Raw genomic sequence first — 19,071 nt, forward strand, 5'->3', positions numbered from 1 at the left:
TAGACAAGTTATATAATTTAAAGTGCTATAATAATAGTTTAAATGACTATATTCAGTCTGTGAAGATTTAAATAAATCCTTTATTTGGAGAAAAAGTCATTTTGAATCATTTCACTTTCAGATTTTATTGCATTTAAAATTGTAATAACAAAAAACAAATACTTCTTTTCTTCTCGTCTTTCCAGAGAGGAAATATTCATTCGTCACGACAACAAAGTTGATTCTGACAATAAAATGTGCCAACTGGAAAATTTGGTGAGTAACCCTCCCGTTTATTAAATCACACCGTCTGTTTTGCCAGCATGTCTCCACGCTGAAAACGAAACGCCTCGGTTCTTTGAAGAAGCGCAGATTTCCATCTCTGTCGTCGATCCGGTTATTGAATTGCGGGGACAACTATTTTGGGTCCGAAGGTCACTGACGCTGATTCATATCGGTCAACAGATACAAACACGATGCATTCATTTGATTACGCTTCTGCACAATTCACAGCTTATCTCTGGGCCTTTATCACATCCAGCAGTAGGATGCTAGAATATTTAGTGTCTGCAAAATGTCCGTCCGAACAAGTCTTATTCGTGAGTTTTCTTTATTAAAATAAATAAATATCGGACGAGATAATTATATATATATAAATATACATATATATATTTCCAGCGCAGTCTTTTTTTTTTTTTTTTTTTTACAAAGTGGACCAAATGAGTCTTGATCCAAGAAATGTCCTCAAACTGAGCGGTTGGAAAAAACAATGTCTTTGTCAGATGTCCTCGCTCCTCTCAAGAATAGAATGAGTCAAATACTGAAGTCAGATTACATGACGTCATGTGTGCACGGGTCGCTTCACTTCAGCCCGTGCTGCGTCTCTTTGTGTCTCCTCAGATCCACTTTTCTCTGGAAACCTTTGCCGCAGAGGTCGCAGCCGAACGGCTTGTATCCGGTGTGCTTCCTGCTGTGCGTGATGAGGTTGGAGCTCTGGCTGAACGCTTTCCCGCACACCTGGCATTTGTGCGGCTTCTCACCTGGACAACACAATTAGGAAACACATAAATGGGTTATTTATTTTATTGTTAATGAACATAAGATACAATATATCGTGGACATCGGGCTGATTTGGGACTTTTACGCGCAAATTACGCACAGATTCTTTAAGTAACACTCGAAACCACACTTCAAAAACGACACTGTTAATGTGTTGCATTGAGGTCTGCCTTTTCTCCACTTGCCTGTGTGGATGAACGTGTGTTTCTTCATGTCGGACTTCTGGTGGAACCTCTTCCCGCAGAACTGGCAGGGGTACGGCCTAGTGTCGGAGTGGATGAGCAGGTGCGTCGACAGAGTGGACGACCTCTTAAAACTTTTACCGCATATCTTGCAGTCGAAACTCCTTTCCTGAAACGTGACGCAGAAGCGGGGGTTAGTCATGACTTCGAGTCAGCACGCCCATCCTGACCGAAAGGCAGGCTGACATCAACACGCAGAGAAGGCGCGAACTCCAGGAAGCGGTTTAAAGTGTGTGTGTGCGTGTGCGCGCGCGCGTGTTGTTAAGTTACCTGAGAGTGCACGGCTTTGTGTTGCTCCAGGCTGACTCCGTGTCCGAAGGTTTTGCCGCAGATTTCGCACGCAAACGGCCTGGTGCCACTGTGCGATCTGCGCACGTGGACCTCCAAACCGTGCGGAGTGGAAAACACCTGGTGGAAAAAAAAAATAACAATTAAGTTCAGGTGAAAACATAAATATATTTTGAGGTCGGTAAACAGTCCCAGGTGTGAAATCTCTTTAAAATAATCGCGTCATGGAGGTCAGAGGTCAGCCACGTGCTTCTAAAGATCACTTGATTTTTAAGGCAGCACCATTTTTTGCTATTTAAAAAAAAAAAAAAAAAAATTTAGATGACCACCACCGGCCGTTCATAAGCTGCGTAACCCATCCAGTTATGTATCCCCACAAAGCAGAAGATCCATCCTCACCTTACTGCACTTGATGCACTTATAAGCGCCATTGAGGATCAGACTGGAGCGCAGCAGGTCAGACTGCGCCTTCGCGTTGTGGGCTTTCCCGTGCAGGCCTCCCTCGGGGAACAGCAGAGCAGCGGCGTGCCTCCTGTAGTCACCGTACGTCTCCTCGCCCAGGGTCCGGTCTGCGTACAGGGCCGAGTGGGCGCTCCTGTCCCCGTAGAAGGCCAACGCCGCCGGGCCCCGTTCCGCCTCCATGCCTGGGTGGAGGCTCTGCTGCACCAGGGGCCTCAACCCCGGCGCCGGGTAGCTGCTCCAGGCGTACGGCCGGAAGGGAATGGCGAAGGGCTGCGTCTCATCCACCAGAGGGGAGAGGGATTTCTCAGAGTCCACTGGAGAGGGGGACAGAGGCCAGATGAAAATTTAATGAAACTGGGTTAAAGCGGGGCGTTTCCGGGAGCCCAAAGGGCCCGATGGGACAGAAGAAGTCATGCAATGTTCTTTCAGAGAATTCCCAGATGATGATGCCTTTGGGGGAAACCCTAATATCAGATGTAAAAGGGGGGAGTATGCACGATAATAAAGTGATTTAGGCCTAAACACAATTAGAAATAAACAAACAAAACCCAAATTAGCGTAAAAGTAGATTTATTAGCTCTAGAATGATCATTTAAAATGTGACAGCTTCTTATAGAAATCCTATAAAACATGTAAACTCTATATAGAGTCGTCTACCGCCAAGGCCCCATATACTTCTGTAAGGACACTTATCTGTGATCGTCTTAATTCACCAAACAATATTCAATTATGAAGTGCTGAAAAATGAGAACGTGCACGTGTCTGTGTGGCGGCGGTGTTTACCTGGGGACGCAGAGGGGGACGGAGGCCTCCAGAAGTCCTCGTAGTCCGGGGAGCGACCGCACAGACTGTGGGCGCAGCTCAGCGGCGACTTCGGGGAGAAATCCGCAGCGTCGGCCAGGTGGGAGTCCGGAGAGAGGCCGTACCCGTCCACCGACCCGTCGGAGTCCTCTTGGAGCTTGTCTGCTTCTGAGGGGACACACGGAGGAGGACAGTCAGCATCGTAACGACAAGGACGTGAGGGACATCTGATGTTTTTAAAGTCACTGCACAGCTGTACTCTCCTGCGATCTTTGGTTACTGTTGGTTTGAAAACTATGATGCATTATATGAGGTCACTGTATGGCACTAAAATTAAATAGACATAATTTTAAAGTTAAAACCGGATTATTCGGTATGCAAAATTACAAAATGATAAAGCCAATATTACCGCATCACTTGTTAAACAATAGTGAGCAAATTAAGAGACGCATCACTGTTTTATGTGAAATCTGAGATTACCAGCATGTAAACATCAGAAATTCCGCTTTGATTTTTGTTTCAGCATTTTTTAGAAAATAATTGAATTCTTATTTCAGTAAACTAATTATTTGTTTTGTCCTTTAACTTGTGAAATCGGGGATTTTCCCAATGCATGCATTCCCTCAGTGTGTCATCATTTAATACGCCTTTACAATAATAATTCTCAACACATTTGCAATTGTTACCATGCAAATCTATTTCAGCTTTTAAAATGAAATGGTGCTAAATTGTAACATCTAACGACACAATTTTAGAAAAAAACAGTGAAGACTATATTTCAAAACGGAATCATTTCGCACACACCTGAGCAAATGTGCGCCAGTATCGTGTCCAGCCTGTTGTAGTCATCCTCCAAACTGCGGGGCTGGTGGTAACTGTGCGCCTTCTTACTCTTCACCATGAAGGAGCGAGGCATCTCTTGATCTGAGAGCGGACGAAGCACTGAGAAATAGTCCAGCTGTGTGTAGAGAGGAGACCTCGCGGGGTGGACGCTGCTGCTGCTGCTGCTGCTGCTGCTGCTGCTGCTGCTGCTGCTGCTGCTGCTGCTGCTGCTGCTGCTGCTGCTGCTCGCTCTGAACCCTGCAAAGACCCGATCTCCACTGGCGGAGAGGTGCGGGTCCAAGTGCTTTAACAGACGTCAACCTGACGACGGAGCATGCGCACACCGTCCGCCCCGTCTGCCAGGTGTTGCGCGGACAGGTGTCACCGCAGAGAGACTCCTCCGCTCAGCGCACTGGAAAGAGAAAATGACGCCTGTAGTGTTTTAGTCAGCACGTGTTTTTTTTATTTTTTTTACAGGTATTAGGAAAGCCGTCTGCAGCGGAGGCGACGTCCTTTCACCTCAACGCAAAAAAACACACACTCATTTCAGAAGTTCACCCGAGAGCAACATGACGAGGATTTCAAGAAAAACACACCCGTGTGGAATTATGAGCAGTTTATGTTATTTAGACAATAAGTGACGTTTACATCTGTCCCCTTCGGATCAGACTGCAGCTCGTGTCTCCAGAGGAGCTCGTGGCAATCAGGAGAAAACGACACAGGACTTATCAGCGCCTCGCTCGCTGCGACGGGGGGGGGGGGGGGGGGGGGGACGTGGAGGCGCACCCCAGGATGCCTGCATGGTAAAAAAAAAAAAATAATAGGGCAGGGGGGAAATTCTGAATCAACAGTTCTCTCATGCTTAATGCAGATCATAATCACTTAGAAATACATAATGTCGCCATTATAGGCTGGTTTGTCAGGAGTGCGTTTAGTGGTGTGTGTGTCGTCCCCCCCCCCCATGAAACACAAGTAACATATACAAGAGTTGTCAATAATGTATGATATATTCTCACATAAAACGCAGTAAGTTGTGTTTAAATATCAGGCTCCACAAGTCCACGCAGGACACGGTTTGGTGGAGCTTCGTCCCGGTCTGGTGGTCGGTTGCGCCTCAGGCCGTAATTATGTGACAGACACTCGCCGTCGCCATCGCCCGCGGTGACAGTTTCACGTTACTCTGTACTTAATGCTGAAAAGGAAGACGCTCGAAAACAGACAATTTGTTTTCTGTTCGGCCAGGACAGCGGATTGTAGCGCAGGTCAGGCGTCATTACGCACCGGACAATACTCGTGCGTCCTGGTGCCTTTCATCCACTGCAGCTGCAACAAGTAAATCCCAAGACTATTATAGAGATGCAGTGAGGTGGAGTTAGATAATCGCGAGGCAAAGAACCATCAGAATGAATGCAATCATTAATATTTAATTGGAGTTATGTTACTGATATCCTTCTTTTATTTTTGCGCTTATTTTTGATTTTTTTTTATTGGTGTCAAAATTTAGATCATGTATTTTTTTTATTTAGATCACAGATGCATTGTTTGAATTAATTTAATATTCTACATCCACATGTAAATCAGCTCAAATCACTCTTCCACATCTGTGAAGTTGTACAACAACGAACCATACTGGAGACCCAGACCGGTTTTCAGCCTGGACTCATTATCTGACTCACTCGCTCTGGAACAGCTGCAGATCGCGCTGGATGTGCACGCTCTCTATCAGAACACTTCGCGTCCTATCAGCAACACTGCGGGCAGGAAATCAAAGCGCCACATGTCAAGGCTGGATTAGACGCCACACGGCCGTTGCATCCGGACGCCGTGCTGGTGAAGATATGAAGCCCGAAAAGCCCCCGATAAAAGTAGAAGCAGGCCGACGCTGCAGCCCGGAGCGAGCCGATAGGCCGACAGAGAGGACTTTCATAATGCCGCTACCAACTGTGGCATCCTGCCACGACGTGTGGAAGACACGAGCCAGCGCCATAATAATATTAACAACAATATTACTAATAATAACTAAATACTGATGAACGTACTTTGCAAAATAAATAACAGTAATAATAGGCTAATTATTACATTTTAAAGGTTTTTATTACCTGTTCTGCAGCCAGAGTTTGTCCGATTTAAAAAAAAAATACATTTAATAATTCAAATTTCTTATAGTTTCTGCATAATTTCTTTTCTCCTTTCTATTGAAACGCAACCTTAAAAACATGTGAAAACACCAAATGACACATATACTGTAATGAGTGATATCTATTTAAACTTCGTTCATTAAGTTCGTTAAGTTTATACCATTTCAAATCATGATCTGAAGAACCAGGGGCGTGTCTGTTTGGCAGCAGGATCCAAAAATGTGTTGAGCCTAAGATGTTTTACCACCGGACTGTTGAAGTGTGAATACACCATCACTGTGCCATGAAATGTTCACAAGCGTCATCAATCACTGCGAAATATGAAATATAAAAAGTACTCACAGTAGGCTACTTTGCTGTCTGGGTCCAGGACTTTGAATCCGCCCACTCCGCTGAGATGACACGTCTGTCTGATATCACAGTACTTTGACCATCACAACTATAGACTTTGTGGAGAACTCATTCACAGCAGCAGCAGCATTTGGTAATAACACAGATCTGGTGAGTGTTTACCAAGGCCTGAGAAACAGAAATGCTCTTTTTAAAATGTGGTTTTCTGCATGAAATGATTGGTAGTTGAGGCTCAGCTCTGGAAACCGCGAGAAATCACTTCCTGAAAGCAGTCAATCTAAGCAAAGCATCTTCACAGAGGAAGACAAGCGTTGAAACAACCCCCCCCCCCCCCCCCCCCCCAGCTCACAGTCATCTGAACACACTGCAGTCTGCCTGAGGAAGCAGGCTACAGGTCTGCTTAAAGAAATACAATCAGTCAAGGAGTTTATTAAACGTTTTTATTGTGAACTCATCACACTCACTCACACACACACACACACACACACACACACACACACACACACACACACACACACACACACACACACACACGTACAGACAGACAAACAGACACACACACAATCTCATTTAGTCTCCAGAGTGTGCCAACTGCTCCATAGTGTTGCCATGCGTGTCCCGACTGCACTGCAGACTCAAAAAGTGCCATAATGTGTTCCTCTCCCGTCAAACACTCGTTCATCAAAAAGGGGACATTCTCAACAGTCTGGATCTTTTTCCGACAAGGCCGGTGCCTTTAGGAGTTAGTGTTCGATACAGACATTCAGAGGAATTCAAAAGTGTCTCACACACACCTCCGGGGGGGGGGGGGGGGTGTCCTCGCTGCATGAAATGGAGTGGAACCGGCCTGTGGACGAGAGCACGGTGCAGAAGATAGTGCTTACTTTGGTAACACTAGACACGGCTCCCGATTCTTCCCCAGTTTGTGTTACAAAGTGTTTGTGTTACAAAGTGTGTGTGTGTGTGTGTGTGTGTGTGTGTGTGTGTGTGTGTGTGTGTGTGTGTACTGCGTTGTGTGATCTCAGCTTCATCTCCCCTATAGGACCGCCATCCATCCCCGTGCAAATTTTTGTGACACACACACACACACACACACACACACACACACACACACACAAACCCTGACAGACGTTACTCATGTTTGACTCACCAGCTCAATCGACTCACCGCTCATTTTTGAAAACAAAGCGAGGACGCTTTCAGAGAAGTTGGTGCATAAACACCCCCCCCCCCCTTTTTCTGCCCCGACAATGAACCGCTCTGAAAAACAGCTTCTTTGTTTCCTCTTCTCTGAACAGTAACTTGCCCTTTGTGTTACCACATTGAACCAACTCATACGTCCCTTTTTTTTCTCTGCATTTGACTATATATTCTAAACATCAGATATGCAATAGATACATCATTTCAAGTTCAAAAGGAATTGAAAAAAAAAAAAAAAAAAAACATAATACAGATTTACATATCTACAAGTATGCAGATGTCACATTGACCTGGTGAGACACTAGCCTAGTGAAAGGCATGCAGCGTGTGCTAAGGCCAAAACGTCAACACGAACCTTAAGCACAAGCGGCTTTGATAATAGCTGCTGACCAAGACGATAGATGTGTGTGTATATATATACACACACACACACACAAAGACACACACACACACACAGCGCTTTTACAATTCTGCCTCTGCATGACGGACACTTAGTAGTAACGGCGTCAATACGTGTTTGCTGTTCATTTATAAAATGCTTTTAAAAGTATAAAAACACGCTGACTGAAGTGTGTGGATGTATTGCACAGTCTCTTGCTCTGTGTTGTACCTACAGGAGGGGGGGGGGGTTAACCCCTCCACAGTTTGATGCGCTCCACATTATTAAAGTCTGAACAAAAAAAGGGGAGGTAACCAAAACAAAACTAAATCCATAATTGTGATTCTCATGATATGAAATGATGATGCATTTCCTTTCCAGCCTTCTCCTCTGAAATGGCTGCTGGAAACGCCTCCTCTTCCTCAGCCTTCGCGGCGCTCGTCACACGGTGGTGGACTTGTGGCTGCCGCTCGGAGGTACAGAGAGCCTCAGGGACTCCTCGTCCTCGTCTTCCTCCTCCTCCTCGTCCTCCTCGTCCTCCTCCTCCTCCTCACTGCTGGTGTCCCCGAGGTTGGGGCGCAGTCTGATCCGGCCCCTGCCGCTCTGCTGGGCGTCCAGGAGGCTCGGGCCCTTGACTCCATCTTCATCTGAAGACTGGTAAGAGCCGTCATGCCCCACGTAGTGGCTGACGATGTGGATCCCGTCAAAAGTGGGCTGATTGGCCAGACCCCTCTGTCCTTTCAAGCAGCAGACCTGTGAGAGCGAACACGGTGAGTATTAGGAGCGACGCAGAGACCGAAGACATCGACGTGTAACTTCTGAGGGAGGAAACAAGGACGGACTGATATGACAGGTGACATATATGTACAAACACAATGGGTCAACTCTTTGGCACATATTCAAACGGCGTCAAATGGCACAAACGGAGGGAGATGACTTTCACAAATCGGACAGGCATGCACCAGCTCCACCACAAAGCAGCAATGTAATTCATAAGAGATACGAGTCGTGTCCCAATACTACAAACCAATTTACCTAGTGTACAGATCTCGCAGCTAGAAATAAACATCATTCGTCGCTCTGTACGAACAGGAAATGCTTCTGCGATTGTTCGATGGGTGAGGGGCCAGCTCCACCTCGGGCCTTTGTGGGAGACGGTGCTGAACGTGTCCCACTGAACGCTTCAGAGTAGTGGCTGCTCTCTGCTAGTGGTTCAGGGGCGGAAGCTAACAAAGCGCATGTGTCAAACCAACAAGTTAGTTCTCATCCTGCAAGTCTTTTCCTCTACTGGCGAGGCGTGAATCTCATCTTCACGCGGCACGGTTAACTTCAACCTCGTTCTGTTGCACCGAGGCAGAGCGAGCCGCCCTTTGTGGCGGATGGTAAAAAACACACATAGCTGTTGAACTGCAGCTGTGGTGGATGCCCGCCCCCCCCCCATCAGCTACAAGAGGGGGCAGATTATTCTGGGCTGCACTAGATAGACGTACGCGGTTAGTCTTTTCAAACAGGATGTTTGGGGTTCTTACAAGTGAAAAGACCAAGACGATGAGAACTTACTGGCTGGTTTGACCGATGCACATTACCTACCTACCGCCAACTAAGAGCAGCTCACTGTCAGCATCCAGGATCCTCCCCCCCCCACCCCACCCCCCCCCGACCCTACCGGGGCCACGGTGGAAGCGACACGATGACCAGTGGAATGAACGTGACACATCCACACCAACTCACCTGGGTTGGTCTGCCACGCAGCAGCCAGACATGTAGGAAGAGACGCATTCAGAGGCCGGTTCAGAGCACAACAACGCAAACAACAAGCCCACGTTTACCTGCGGCCATCTAAATGCGTCTGTCTGCCTTCCTGTTGTTGCCAAGCAAAAAAAAAGAAAGAAAAAAAAAGGCGATTGTGATCTAATCAACATCTGACTGGCTGCAGTCAAACTTTCCAGCAATATGATGCAGGCTTGAACTCAAATTGTGACGGAGGGGGGATGGTGGGACCGGAGCCACCACTCGCTACTTTCGGGTTTGCTTTGCAGCAGACGCTCAAGATGGCATGATTCATAGCAGGCCGCTCCGAAACCAAAATGACCACAAGGCAAAACCAAATGAGAGGGGAAGTGACTGTGACGGCACTGACTTGATATAAACCGGAGAGAGGAGAAACTAATGCAACTCCGGGTTTAAGCAGCGACTGCGTCGGGCAAGTTGTTTGTTCTCGCTTTGTTTTGATCGAGCTCTATGTGCGTTTAAAAAAAAATAAATGAAAACATCTAAATAATGAATATGTGAATATGAAACTAGTCATCAGATTCTCAACCCGTGACATTGGACCTTCTTGCATAGTATGCATCAGTCGGTAAGGACTAAACAGAGAATACAGGTGAACCTGCTCTTGTATTTTCTTTACTCTAAACGTACTTGGTTATACGTCTTGGCTCTGCACGAGGTGTGCGCTGTCAACGCTGCACAGGAAGTCTCTGGGTGTAGTTAACACTTCTACTAATCGAGCATCAAAGGAAAAAAAAAAAACCCATATCTGAGGCGATGTTGTGAAATCTTCTTGAACGCTCGATCAAAGAAATAGAAACGGCAAAATCTGAATCTCTACCAGGAAAAATAAAAAAAAAAGGTAGCGTGATTACTAATGGACCCGCTGAGAGTCTCACCTCGTGTTTGAGCTCTGCTATCTGGTCTTTGAGGTCGTGGATGTACTGGCTCGAGTCGGTGTGGTTCAGCTGGCCTTGGACCTTTCCTTCTTCTTTCTGTTAGTAGAAGACACAGACGTTTAAAAATGAGAGACACACGAGGCGTTCCTGAAACACTGAGCGAGGCGAAGACACACTTTAGCATCCGCAGAGTAAAAACACCCAGGGTTCAAATGTTGTGAATTACTGTACAGGCAGGACAAACGGCGACAGGTACCAGAGCCACACTATTTAAAAAAAGCCGCCTCACAAAGTGACAGATGTCGAAGAAGGGGGGGGGGGGGGGTCATATGTGCTGGATTTCCTCCTGGGGCCCTGGGGATGAGGCAGGTTGCTAGCGTTAGCAGTTAAACAGCCCACGTGATGTTTACCTTCCTCACTGAAGACATCTGCAGGCATTGGAGACAAACACGTACGCCGTTTCAAACCTCAATCACACCCGTGAACTAGTTTTTACAGTGAGACCAGTTCAAACCACAGCCTGCAGCCCGGGCAACGGCGAGGCCAAAAACAGAAAGGGAAGCTACGGGTCCCCAGCAGGGGCGGGGTGTCGAGGTAGAGAGGTGAGACTGAGTCTTCTCTGGCTGGCCAACACCCCAAAAATACACATGTGGGGGGGGGGGGGGGGAGAGATATGGTGGGTCCCAATAGGCTTTTTTTTTTTTCTTCCTCCTCACAAGAAGTCTAAACAAGCGAGATTATTCCAAGAACCTACTGTTTTTGAGGTTTAGTCGTCGCACCAATAAGGCGCAGGCCGTTAAGACTTCCTGGTGTTCAGCTGCGTGGATCAACAGGTGTCAGGCTGTGGCCGGGGACGCCAAACGTCTCACAAAAAAAAAAAAAAATGTCTCCCTCACGTTCCCGCACCCTCAGTCCGTTCAACCGTGTTAAAGTTCTAACAGACGGAGGAATAGAAGGAAGGGGAAATGAGCTTTCTGTGGGGGACAAAAAAAAAATCAACTCATCATTTTTTTTTTCTTACAAAAGTTAGGCAAGATGGTTCCGATCATCTGGCAAATCATCACAAACTCTCAATCGTGGCTCATAAAAGAAATCCCCACGTTTCAGTCGCCACATTCATAGTTACACTTTCTGTGCATCTCCGTTGCTGTGGCAACAACCGAACACCTATTTTGTTAATCCGCACAGACGTCTGAGAGGGATGTGTGAAAATGTACGACTCAAGTCCGACTATGACTATGATTAAACTTTCAACGGATCAATTAGCTGCGGCTCAATGAATTTTAAACTGTAGCACAGATGTGTCATTAGTTTGACTTTTTGTCTTTTAGCATATTTAACATGAATTCAATGCATTTTGTACGGCCCCCAAAAAAAAAAATAATAACAAAAAAAAAAAAATCACAAATCAGCTTTACGATCTCTTTAAAAGACGAGGACGTCCTTTACCGTCTGAAACATTTAGTACAAATCTATGAGCATGCCATAGAAACCTCAAAATAGACCACGCATGTCACGTTTGGTAGAGCCTCCGCTTTGAGACGAGAAACCACTTCCTATCAGCCCAGAGACTCTGGAGCGGTGGCCTTCAGCAAGAGGCCATGACGGTGACGGAGTCCTACACGAAAAACCTCCAGACGTCTTTAGTTTCATTGAACGTTCTCGGCCATTACTCAGTGGTTGTCATTCATTTGCATCTGTCGATTAAATCTCCGCAGGATTATCTGCTGATTAAACGACAAAGGCACACTCATGTGATCATAAGGTGACCTCTCGCATCGGAACGCGCGCGCCGCAGATATTCACCGCCGAACGTGCGTCACTCCACCTCTGACGAGGAAGGCAAGAAACTGATTTCTTTTTTCTTTTCTTGTAATTGAACCAGTTTTCACCCACAACTAATAGAGCAAGTAACCAAACCACAGACCAAGAAGCCAACGGTGACACAGTGATTTCAGCTCAGACACATTAAGGTAGTGTTGCATCGCCGTTCGAGACAATATCACTCAATTTAAAAAAAAAAAAAAAAAAAAAAAAAAAAAGGGGGGAAATACTGTGAATTAAATGTAATGCTTCTGCTCGTTACTGAGAGCTCATTACGCAGATTGTAAAAAAAAAAAAAAGCACGAGGGCGGTAGTGGTAACTTTGGTGTTGCGTGTTGATGCACCATCACTTAGTAACAAAACCTCAGACCACACTGTGTGATTGTGTGATTGTGTGTGTGTGTGTGTGTGTGTGTGTGTGTGCCTGTGAAGGGGAAGAAGAGGGGGAGGGCTTTTTGTAGGTGTCACACTTATAAATAGTCTTCAGGTTAGACTCTCTGAAACGCGGTAAAGTCAGGAATACATTTAGAACACGGTGCTTTACAAAACCCACTCTCAAATGTTTCCAACAAACCCCCCCCCCCACACACACACACACTCTATATATTAATCCAGCTGTGTTTTACTATACTGTCATTCATCGTCCTTATGCACCAGCCTCCACTTACAGGTGTCCACAATGGCAGTTATAGATGTTAACAACATTGTTACAAACTTGTATCTTCTTATCAACCGTTTATTGAATGTTAATTCACTTTGCATACGTGCCAAATAGGGCGACAAGTGTTCCAAATGAAATAAATCAGTGTGAGCAATGAATACTATTCATACTGCATTTATAAATTCTAGCAATAATGATATATTATTATTGTATTTCTTTGTCTTGTACTATTAACTGTTTATTTTCTTTCTTCCACGGAGCCTCCCAGCGAAAGCAAAAAGTTTCCCCGAACCGCTCACTGAGAATCGTCAGCGCGCTATTTTGCTTTTTGCAAAAACAAAAACACAGACGCTCATCATCCGCCTGCTGCTGCACAGCGGCACTCATTTGGAAAGCGTGCCGCGCCGAGCCCACAGAACAAGCCTCAAACGGACGCAGAATTGGATCTTTTCAGAGAACTTTACCGGTTATCAATCAGAACTGCTGAGTGTCGGCAGTGGAAGAACGGGCCTGTATTTGTTTTAGTCACCCTTGTTGTGTGTCGCGTTACATTTGTTTGGGGATAAATAATACTGCGTTTATTTTTTTTTTCTTCCCACTCTTGCTTGTGGAGACGGGTTCTTACGAGGATGTATGTCTATGTGTCAATCTGCCCAACTTCATTAAAAGTCAGGGTCTGAACTGAAAAACTACAATAATATAATCCCATTTTTTTGTAGAGCAGCTCTAGACAATCATCAAATATTACATCGTTTATCATCCAGATTATTTTTGCATAGATTTGCATAGATCTAAAAGGGGAAAACATTTTTTTTTTCATTTCATCTCCAAATTTCAGTTTGAGGTGTGTTTTTATTAAAGTTTAAATTTGTTAAAAGACAAAAAAAAAAACCCTATTCTGCACTGAACTCTCTGTCCTGTCATCTCCTGGTCTGCATGTCTAATGTCTGCACCACTCTACATATCCACGCCTGAATAAGCAACAGTCAAAGTTAGAATTAATCTGCGTCATCGGGACTGTGTGGGTTGATCAGATTTGATTGAAACCGGTGTTTCCTTGGAAACGTAAGCAAGCAACACTTCAACTGCTATCAGATTCAAACTCAGAAACAACCGAACCTCTTCCTCCCGTCTATGAAAAGAAGAACTCGTTCACCATTACTCCTGGAAGTTTCTCTCTGTTCGAGGGAAGTTTAAATGTGTTAAATGTGGTTTTGCGAAGGCTGACGTTACAGACAGAGTGTACCGGGACTTTACCTGAATCTCAAGCTCTGAGATCTGTTGCTGGAGTTCAGCCATCGCAGCAATGTTGTCCGCTTCCCGCAACCTCACCGCCATCACCTCTTCCTTACTCTGCAGAGAAACAAAAGAAGCTAAAGACGGTTCTGCCAAAGCTGAAAAAAAAGGTATAAAAACACGTATCGTACAACATTGGAGTAGTTTCTATTTTTGCATGCGTGAATCATGCAGGTGGAAGTTCCTGAGCAAGAGAGCAGTTTAACAGGAATCTAGCAGCATCTACAGACTTCTTCAGAATGAAATACTGTCAGAAACTATCAAAATACCGATTATATAACAAGACACCTCGAGCACTAAAAGATACATTATGTCAAAATCAAGCTCAAGAGAAAAGCAGATGGTGAACATAAAAAAATACCCATCTATAATTCGATTTTACACAATAAAACAAACTTTGAATTGATTTAGATTATGCCACAGCAGTGGTTTCTCCCCTGTGCACCGAGAGAGGAGTGTTGCGGATCAGCACCTTGCACTCAATCTCAGCTCGTCTCCTCTTGATCTCTTGCAGTTGCCCATGCAGGTCTTTATTTTGCCCCGTCAGTGTTTGCACACACTCCTGGAGACAGCGGCACTCCTGCTCCGCCCGTCGCAGCTGGTTACTGTGAATCTGATTCTGTGTGAGCACAGGTTGTTAAAAAAAAAAAAAAAAAAGAGAGAGAGAAAAAAAAGAAAAAAAAGAACAATATTTGTACTTTGATAAACGATCAATTCCATCCAAAAAATATCTGAGATACAAAATCGGAAGACGCCTGCACACTTTAGTTTGTGAGTAGTTTGGAACAGATGACTGCTGCCCTCTGAAGGATACTGTGTGACAATACAGGTCGAGAATTCACTTTTTTTTAAAGCTTATTTACTGTTAAATAGAGAAACTGTATCTCCACCGTACTTACTAAACTCTCCATTTAACAGTATGCCTTATAAGGCCAGCAAAGCTAAGCATCTGAACATGCTGGTCTGACATCTGACCTGCGTCTCCATCTCCAGCATCCTCTGCCGTGTCTCCCGCAGCTCAGCCTGGGCCTCGGCCTCGCGCAGCCTCACGCTCATCAGCTCGTCCTGCAGCTCGCTCAAGGTGTTCTTCCTGGGGCTGTCCTTCCAGCGACCGGCGGTGCGTGCCAAGTGGCGCTGAGGAGAGGGAGGCGTTACGGTGCGTCACAGTTCCATTACTTATTGATACGCTTTCCTTTCCCCCCCCCTTCACTGACATGGACATTCTGCACTTCAAAAAAAGTCACGAGGCTGCATTCTGGACACCGAACCTTTCTGATTTTGATACGTAGACCTTCTTGATGACTGAAGAACTGTTTCTCTTATGTGGTTTTTACATACCTAAGCAGTCAGGTAGGTATATGCTCCTCCCACAATGCGTACATTGATGAAGGACACTCCTCTCCATGACTGAGCCCATCGGCGTCCTTATCTTAATGACAGTTGAACCGTCTGTCCCTCAAATACCCTGGAGAGGACTGTCCTGTCGTTACATTCTTTTTTTTCATCCACGCTTCGAGTGTGTGCGGCTATTTTCCCCTTACGACAGAAGTAATGCATTGACATGACATCGACATGTTGGCGCTCACCTGCCAGTGCTCCTCCAGGCCTCTGACCTGCTGCCTCAGCTCTTTCAGGCCGGTCAGAGCCTCCGCCTCTCTCAGCTTCACCCCAATCAGCTCCTCTTGAAGACGCGCCACGTTGGTGTCATCCGGCAGCGACGTGTTCCTCTAAACACGGGGTGTGACAATAACATGTAAAACTGCAGCAGTAGGTGCACAGGGACACGGCCATAGCATTGTGTGTTTGCGAATATTAGGCAGCACATCTCGTAGTGGAGCAACACACCTTTTCAATATCCAGGATCTTGTCTTGCATCTCCTTGAGAGCGCACTGAGACTCCGCCTCCTTCAGACGGGCCTGCACCAGCTCTCTCTCCAGCTGCAGGACGGCCTCCTCGGAGTACCGAGGGGCGCCCTTCTAGAACAAGGACATGTGCGTGAGCGCGGACAGCAAGGCAGAGCTACACACGTCGATGCCAGGGTGCCCTCGATGCTGGCGTTTAATGAAGAACGAAATATTCAACATCCAGTAATGTCAACCAGGGTCCCAGAACAAGTCCAGTCTGTTAGATATGTTCAGCTGATATTATTTAGATTCTAGGGCTGAGCGGTAATTGTATAGGATCATTTACCGTCTTTTAGTGGTTTAAATCATAGATCGTGATCCACATTTAATCAAGAATTTAATTCCCACAGAAAAATAGACTTTATTATCTAGTTAATTCTCTGCTATATTCGTCTGGGAGAAAATACACCTCAACGCCTCTCCACTGCTGAGAACTGAACCCTAATTGCAGCGGACACCAACCATTTTGCCTTTCACTTTCACATCAATATTTCATGAGTGCTCATTGAGGAGCGACATAGCAAAATTATGTAAAACATTGCAACGCTTGCACATTATCATCTGGAAAGCAACCATCAATAATTAAAGAGCGTTTCAGGTGGATGGATACGCAACGAGAGGACGTGTGTGAAATCTACCGGCCCGGGAGACAACCGCTTCCATATTCATGACTGCATTTCTGAGGACGCCTGTTGGACAGTAAGGTGGCTGAACTGTGTAGTACTCCGTGTCCCAATTTGAATTCATGCATGCCAAAACAGATCATTACCCAAAGCCGATGTGCAAAGTAGTGAGAGAAGCCCTGCTCTGCCACTGCTTTGTCATTTTGACAGGCCCGGGTGTTTAGCACAACACATCTGGAAACGGTCGGCCCGAGCTTTCGGCGCAACACAACCTGATCTGGGGAAACGCCCCAGGCTCAAAGCGCCCGTCACGGACCGGGCGGGACCCCGAGCCGGCGCGACCTGCCCAGCTGGGGACTCACAGGCGGCCCTCCTTACCGCATGCGGCTGATGCTGCTGGAGCTGCCTGGTGGTTGTCTTGGCCTGCTCCAGCTGAGCACCGGCCTCCTCGCTCTGCTGTTTGACTGTGGCCAGCTCCCGCTTGACCAGGTACAGCTCCTCTGCCTCCTGAGCCCGAGTCACTTGTCCCTTAACATAACCAACCGGAGGAGGAGGGGCGTGAGCACGACAAGAAGTGAACAAAAAAAAACAAAAAAAAAAACGAGAGGGGGCGGAAAGGATGGAAGACGAGGGATTGGATTTTCTAAAGGACATGCTCAATTCTAGCAACGTGCGATTTACATTCCAATTCCTTCGCTTTCTGCAGCGTAGTTTGTGATCGTCTCGCCTTTTTTTCTGACATGCCACAATGTGCTATTTCATGCACTTGTTTAACAACGTTATCACAATCTGGTTTAGTTCTTAACTCAGAGAATCATTAGAGTTCATTAGATGTCCTTCACTGTACTAATCATGAGCATGCACTGCTAAAGAGAGAGAAGGAACATGAGTAATAGAGAAAAGAGAAAATGAGGAATATACCTGGATCAATCTATCTGCCAAGGAAGCACTTTCCTACAAAACAGAAATATCAGCAAGAGACAGCAGAGGGAGACAATCCAGAGGACAGTTTTAAAGCACACAACAACAAAAGAACAATTGATTGTTTAAGAGAAGAAATGCAATGTTCATTTCCCATCCAGACATATCTGTTTACAGACTGTAGAACCGTGTTTACATTCGGGGGGGAGGGGGTAGAAAAGGAACATTGCATGCAGGTGTGGTGGAACAAAAAAAAAGAGGTGCAAATGAGCTGGAGGTGGTGCAGAAAACAGTGACAGGTTTCAGACAGGAAGAAGCAGAGGACAGCTCCGGTAGTAAGAGAGTGAAGTCTGGTGGCGCAACAGAAGAGCAACAGTGTTAAGGAGCTGTGTGTTGTTTAACTGAACAGAAGCTATGAACTTTGAAGTGGTCCATCGAAACTTTTGAACAGTTCAGTTAGTGAAGAGTTAAAAAAAAAAAAAAAAAAGGGGGGGCCCTGGGAGTTACGTGACAAGAGAGCTGCAGCCCCCGAGCTGGTTGGAAGCAACAGACTCATTTAGACCACAGTGTTCCTCCCCTGCAGGCAAAACACGGCGTCGCCCCTCGCTATCCATGGCAGACCTCATGCATGGTGCCTTCACCTGGCAGCGGGGTAGCGCTCATTCACAAAAAGAGACAGGTGCAACTTGGGCATGCAGCGCTTTGCGTCTACTTGGGTCAGCATCAAGCCACGGCCACTTTCCCGCTCTCGAACGGCCTCGGTTAGTGTCTGTTATCGGAGCCACACGGACGCAGACAAGTCACGGAGACACCGAGACAACTTCTGATTCATCTGCGATCAGAAAACCAGTACCACGCTGTACGGGCCAAACCAGCGGCGGTTTGTCGTGTAAGTGGACTTTCAACTAACGGAGCCCGGTTAGTGAAAGACAAGGCTCCTTCATTGAGAAGAGATGCATGTGGCGTACGAGCAGACGCAGCTGGATGGGGTTAATGTGATGCTGATGGACATTGTCTAACTGGTTATTCTGGTGACGGAGCACCTGTGACAGACACCGCCGCACTCACTTTCTCTAGTGTGTCGATCCTCTGCTTCAGGAGCCGGTTCTCTGTCCGCAACCTCTGCAAAACAAGACATTCAAAAAAAAAAATCACATGAAACAAAAAAAATAAGACAGAGTGGAGCCTTTAGAGCATTTCTGTTAACCCTCCACGCACCTTTATCTCCACCTGCTCCTCCATCTCTTTAGTTTTGATTGTAGTGTATTCTTTCTCTAACCTGGAAACATGTCAGTGAATACAAGAACGTTAGCGAAATGAAGACGCAATAAAATCTGTCTAGCGTGGGCTGGGGCACTGGAAAAAAATGAATAGCAGCAATAAAAATTAAAAAAAGGGACAAATATCATAAAACGTCTGCAAGAAATGAGAACATCCGTTTTCCACGCCAC

General features: G+C 46.0%; 2 protein-coding genes across 4 annotated transcripts in view; both read right to left on the reverse strand.

Annotated features, from left to right (window-relative positions):
* Positions 1-105: 105 nt before the first annotated feature.
* On the reverse strand, positions 106-6,419 carry gfi1ab (growth factor independent 1A transcription repressor b). The gene is made up of 7 exons (XM_068707930.1): positions 6,134-6,419; positions 3,636-4,065; positions 2,814-2,999; positions 1,968-2,344; positions 1,551-1,688; positions 1,224-1,389; positions 106-1,019 (listed from the first exon to the last, which is right to left on the reverse strand). Exons 2-7 carry the CDS (start codon positions 3,745-3,747, stop codon positions 841-843), a joined length of 1,158 nt encoding a protein of 385 aa, XP_068564031.1. The 5' UTR covers positions 3,748-4,065; positions 6,134-6,419; the 3' UTR covers positions 106-840.
* Positions 6,420-6,568: 149 nt separating this feature from the next.
* evi5b (ecotropic viral integration site 5b) overlaps positions 6,569-19,071 on the reverse strand; it is a 28,235-nt gene continuing 15,732 nt past the window's right edge. For all 3 annotated transcript variants that reach the window (XM_068707926.1, XM_068707927.1, XM_068707929.1), the window contains 11 exons: positions 18,839-18,899; positions 18,689-18,742; positions 17,621-17,653; positions 17,078-17,227; positions 16,017-16,148; positions 15,758-15,898; positions 15,147-15,305; positions 14,644-14,790; positions 14,133-14,228; positions 10,391-10,486; positions 6,569-8,474 (listed from right to left, as the gene is read on the reverse strand). In XM_068707926.1, the coding sequence (XP_068564027.1) occupies positions 8,163-8,474; positions 10,391-10,486; positions 14,133-14,228; positions 14,644-14,790; positions 15,147-15,305; positions 15,758-15,898; positions 16,017-16,148; positions 17,078-17,227; positions 17,621-17,653; positions 18,689-18,742; positions 18,839-18,899 (1,381 nt within the window). In that variant the 3' untranslated portion in view covers positions 6,569-8,162. The remainder of the gene's footprint in view (positions 8,475-10,390; positions 10,487-14,132; positions 14,229-14,643; positions 14,791-15,146; positions 15,306-15,757; positions 15,899-16,016; positions 16,149-17,077; positions 17,228-17,620; positions 17,654-18,688; positions 18,743-18,838; positions 18,900-19,071) is intronic.

The sequence above is a fragment of the Cebidichthys violaceus genome, unplaced genomic scaffold (assembly GCF_023349555.1).
Source record: "Cebidichthys violaceus isolate CVI_PGR_0920_01 unplaced genomic scaffold, fCebVio1.0.p SCAF_13, whole genome shotgun sequence".
Lineage (NCBI taxonomy): Eukaryota > Metazoa > Chordata > Actinopteri > Perciformes > Stichaeidae > Cebidichthys > Cebidichthys violaceus.

What these genes read in the sequence shown, in the direction of transcription:
- gfi1ab (XM_068707930.1), bottom strand. Translation starts at nt 3,747, where the DNA reads ATGCCTCGCTCCTTCATGGTGAAGAGTAAGAAGGCGCACAGTTACCAC. An exon ending in AGTGCATCAAGTGCAGTAAG is followed by an intron (nt 1,689 to 1,967) that starts GTGAGGATGGAT and finishes TTTTTCCACCAG; the next exon opens with GTGTTTTCCACTCCGCACGG. An exon ending in ACACACGTTCATCCACACAG is followed by an intron (nt 1,020 to 1,223) that starts GCAAGTGGAGAA and finishes TGTGTTGTCCAG; the next exon opens with GTGAGAAGCCGCACAAATGC.